The sequence below is a fragment of the Anoplophora glabripennis genome, unplaced genomic scaffold (assembly GCF_000390285.2).
Source record: "Anoplophora glabripennis isolate ALB-LARVAE unplaced genomic scaffold, Agla_2.0 scaffold1208, whole genome shotgun sequence".
Taxonomy (NCBI): domain Eukaryota; kingdom Metazoa; phylum Arthropoda; class Insecta; order Coleoptera; family Cerambycidae; genus Anoplophora; species Anoplophora glabripennis.
The window spans coordinates 107-3,885 of NW_019417282.1; the positions used below are offsets into that span (position 1 = coordinate 107).

At 29.1% G+C, this 3,779-nt stretch overlaps 1 protein-coding gene across 1 annotated transcript; it reads left to right on the forward strand.

The window, feature by feature from the left end:
• The first annotated feature begins 242 nt into the window (after positions 1-242).
• Positions 243-3,091, forward strand: LOC108916010 (ubiquitin-like domain-containing CTD phosphatase 1). Its single transcript, XM_018722189.1, has 3 exons — positions 243-493; positions 803-1,332; positions 2,740-3,091. The coding sequence occupies exons 1-3, from the start codon at positions 340-342 to the stop codon at positions 3,019-3,021; spliced, it is 966 nt and encodes a 321-aa protein (XP_018577705.1). The 5' UTR covers positions 243-339; the 3' UTR covers positions 3,022-3,091.
• Positions 3,092-3,779: the final 688 nt, after the last annotated feature.

Below are 3,779 nucleotides of genomic sequence, written 5' to 3' on the forward strand. Positions count from 1 at the left end.
CGCCGGGCTCCAAATCAGGCTCCAAAGTGTTTTCACCAAAGTCGCTCTATAAGCCAGTCTGAGCCAGTCTAGGTGGTTTGTGGTTCGAACGTACTTAACGCCAAGGGACGTTCCAATATCTCTAATAGAGAGATGAAGTGATGAACTCGATTACTTTCGATCCTGCAATTAACGGTTACCGAGCACTTACCGTTACCGAGTAACAGATACTTACATTACAAATTGACATAACATCTGTCATCATTGAATTAAACCGACTAACCTAAAAGTTTACGTTTTCATTAAAAATAAAAACAGTTACAAGTAGCATTTAGAAATAGGAATGAAAATAATAAAAAAATGGGTGATATAAAAATTATATTAAAATGGAGTGGTAAAGAATATGAAATCGAGATAAACGAAGGTGACAATGTGTTGGATTTGAAAAAGGAAATCGAAAAACAGACAGGAGTTCGACCTAACAGGCAAAAGCTATTGAACTTAAAATTGAAGGGTAAAACTAAAATGAAATTAACATGTTAAATAGATAAAGTATTTTTTTATTTTCATTTTAGTAACTAAAAGAATTATTCTCTTTTATATATTAAAAAGCTACATATATATAAAGCTTTATATAATAAACTATTACTAAAAAAAGTAAAATATTTTTGCTAATTGCTGATTCATATAAATAAATAATTTTAATCTCTTGGATAAAAGCGGAAATATGATTCAGAGAAAAATATTCATTTTTAATTTAATTATTTTGGCTTCTGGTCAAGGAATTGTTAATGGACTATAATGTAGTATGGTATAATCCTAGGTAAGATGCCAGATGAAGAATGTAAACTGGGACAGTTGAAGTTAAAACAAAACTTTAAATTGATGATGATGGGATCCTTAGAAGAAGATATTGAAGAGGTTAATACAGCTCCAACCGATCTTCCTGAAGTTGTAAATGATTTAGACATAGAAGAAGAGGAAGTTGCTATAGAAAACCAAGAAGTATATCTAGCTAAAATAGAAAAGAGAATAAAAGATTATGAAATTAAAATGCTAAATGATTTACGTCTAGATAAAAAATTATTGGTATTAGATATTGACTATACATTATTTGACCACAGATCAACTGCACAAACTGGTGCAGAATTGATGAGGCCTTATTTACATGAATTTTTAACTAAAGCTTATGAAGATTATGATATTGTGATTTGGTCAGCTACTGGCATGAAGTGGATTGAAGAAAAGATGAAATTATTAGGCGTAAACAATAATCCTAACTATAAAATAGCATTTTATTTAGATTCTCTTGCAATGATCTCAGTGCATACTCCAAAATATGGAGTTATGGATGTAAGTTATAGTTCTATATTTCATAAAAAAAGTATATATACATAAGTGTTAGAGTTAATTTTAAGCACAATATTGTCAGTGAATATAATCATCAGACCTCTACGTTTTCGAGGCACAGGGTGTTGAAAAATTGTTATTTTCTCGAGTTATCTTGTGAATGGAAACAATAATTTTTTGCGTGGAGGAAATATATTGAATTACATTCTATAAAGGAGGTGATTTTAATGCTGATAGATTCATCAGTGGCATACTTATTGGATTCATTTTACTATTATTTTCAAAAAAATAATGACGCGCCAATGTTTTAATGGCAAAAGCTGATGTACTTTCTGAAAAATGCCATCCATTCAGAAATCCTGCAGCTGCAACAGAATTTTTTGTTGTGTAATCCATACACATAATGAATATTTGCATACTCTTTTTTGGTAAATCAAAATGGCATTTTAAAAATTAACAATACCTTACCTAAATTAGTTGCAAAAATTGATGTTTTTAAAACATAACGAAAAAACTGTTGACATCTGTCTGACTATCTTGAGATTAAATAATTGCAAGTAAAACTGTACAGAGCGTGTTAGATTAATGTCAGACTCAAGGGTATGTGGCATTATTTTTGAAAATAAATAGAATTTTTCGTATTGAGATAAGATTGGTGATAAAATTAAAAAAACCTTTAAGTTTTCTAAATGATTCCCAGATAAATTACCTTATAGGGAGCATTTATATGCTCAATTTTCAATGTATTTTTTGTCCAGAATTTTAGAAAATCTAAGTGTGTGTAAGACAACTGAAATCATTCAAAGTAAGGAAAAAAAAGCATATTTTTACCTCATATGTTTATCTTATATTTCCTGAATTTTGCAACATAGAAAATCACACACCCTCCATAATGCTTTTAGGAAACTATTAACGTGCATTACTAACAATTATTGAGTAATTTTACAAATTTGTTGGACACAACAGGAAAGGTATATTTTCTGTTGTTTACATGTTCTGCATGATCTTTCTCTGCAATAACAAAGCAAAAAATTGAATGAATTCTTGTATTCCAACATTATTATAATTTTGTTGGATTTTCTTGTTCCATCATTGCCATACTGAAAGTGCAATTGTCTATAAAATGCCAGCCTTAATATGCTGTAAATCAAGTCTAACAACCAGTGGCACCCTCTAGGGCTTTTAATTTTAAATGAAAAATCTCTTTTGACATTGTCTGTTATAGTTTCATGGCCAAATCGATTTTTTACATTTTTTTTTAAATTTTATCACCTTGTATCTAGGGATCATTTTTGGAAAAGTGTTATTTATTTTTAAAAGGTCTATCTTCTAGTTTCAAATCCAACATTAAATCTGTCTTATCTTGTATCGAAACTATTTTACTATATTTAAAGGAAAAATATGTTTTAGGTAAAACCTCTAGGTGTGATATGGGGTAAATTTAAACAGTTCTCCTCCAAGAACACCATAATGTTTGATGATATTAGAAGAAATTTTATAATGAACCCAAAAAATGGTTTACGCATTAAACCATTCAGGGAAGCACATTTAAATAGGGCTAAAGATAACGAGCTACTTCGGTTGTCGAAATATTTGAAAGACCTTGCCGAACACTGCAGCGACTTTGCTACAGTAAATCACAGGCACTGGGAGAAATATAAACCTAAAAGAAGACATGGAAGGGGTCATTGAATTGCTTAGTGAGATAATGTATCGATTATAGAAATTAATTATTTTTAATATACGATTAATTGCAATTTTATTTTTTGTTTTATTTTGCTAATAATAACGTTTTCTATCTACTTTCGCTATACCTAATCTTGTATTATTCTTCTTTTATGCAGTTGGTTATTTATTTTAACTTTTAGTTTAATGGTATCAAAATTAAAACGGTTATATTTTTTATAATAAAACGGGGGTCCCATCTAGGCCGACAGAGATCTTTCATGATGAAAAAATTTAATAAAATTTGCCAAATAAAATTAGAGATGGCCTGAGATCTCAAAAAAGGTTGCATTGCATTTGTAAAATATATTTTTGTTATAATCAACTGATGGATTCAATCAGTATTTTTTTTATTCTTTTGAAAAATTAATTTTTCTTCATAGTGATATGTATTTAAATTATATTTTTTGGTAACATTTAAATTTTCAAATTTTATTACTCGTATATTTGAAAAACGCATGTTTGTGTCAGTTGATTATGATGGAAATAATTTATTTTTTGCAATTAGAAGTAGATTTCTTGGAAATCTGAAGTTCAGCCACTGATATTTAAATATTTCATTTTGCAAATTTCTTTCAAAATGTTTTTTTCACAATAGTTTTCTATGTGGACCAAGAAATCACCTAACCAAAGTTTCATTATTAAAATATTACTACTTTAATTTATGCAAGCCGTCACTGATGAAAGGAGGAGGGCCCCTAAAGCCGGTTTTTGGCTGAAAAAAA

What these genes read in the sequence shown, in the direction of transcription:
- LOC108916010 (XM_018722189.1), top strand. Translation starts at nt 340, where the DNA reads ATGGGTGATATAAAAATTATATTAAAATGGAGTGGTAAAGAATATGAA. An exon ending in ATTGAACTTAAAATTGAAGG is followed by an intron (nt 494 to 802) that starts GTAAAACTAAAA and finishes GTATAATCCTAG; the next exon opens with GTAAGATGCCAGATGAAGAA. An exon ending in CAAAATATGGAGTTATGGAT is followed by an intron (nt 1,333 to 2,739) that starts GTAAGTTATAGT and finishes AATATGTTTTAG; the next exon opens with GTAAAACCTCTAGGTGTGAT.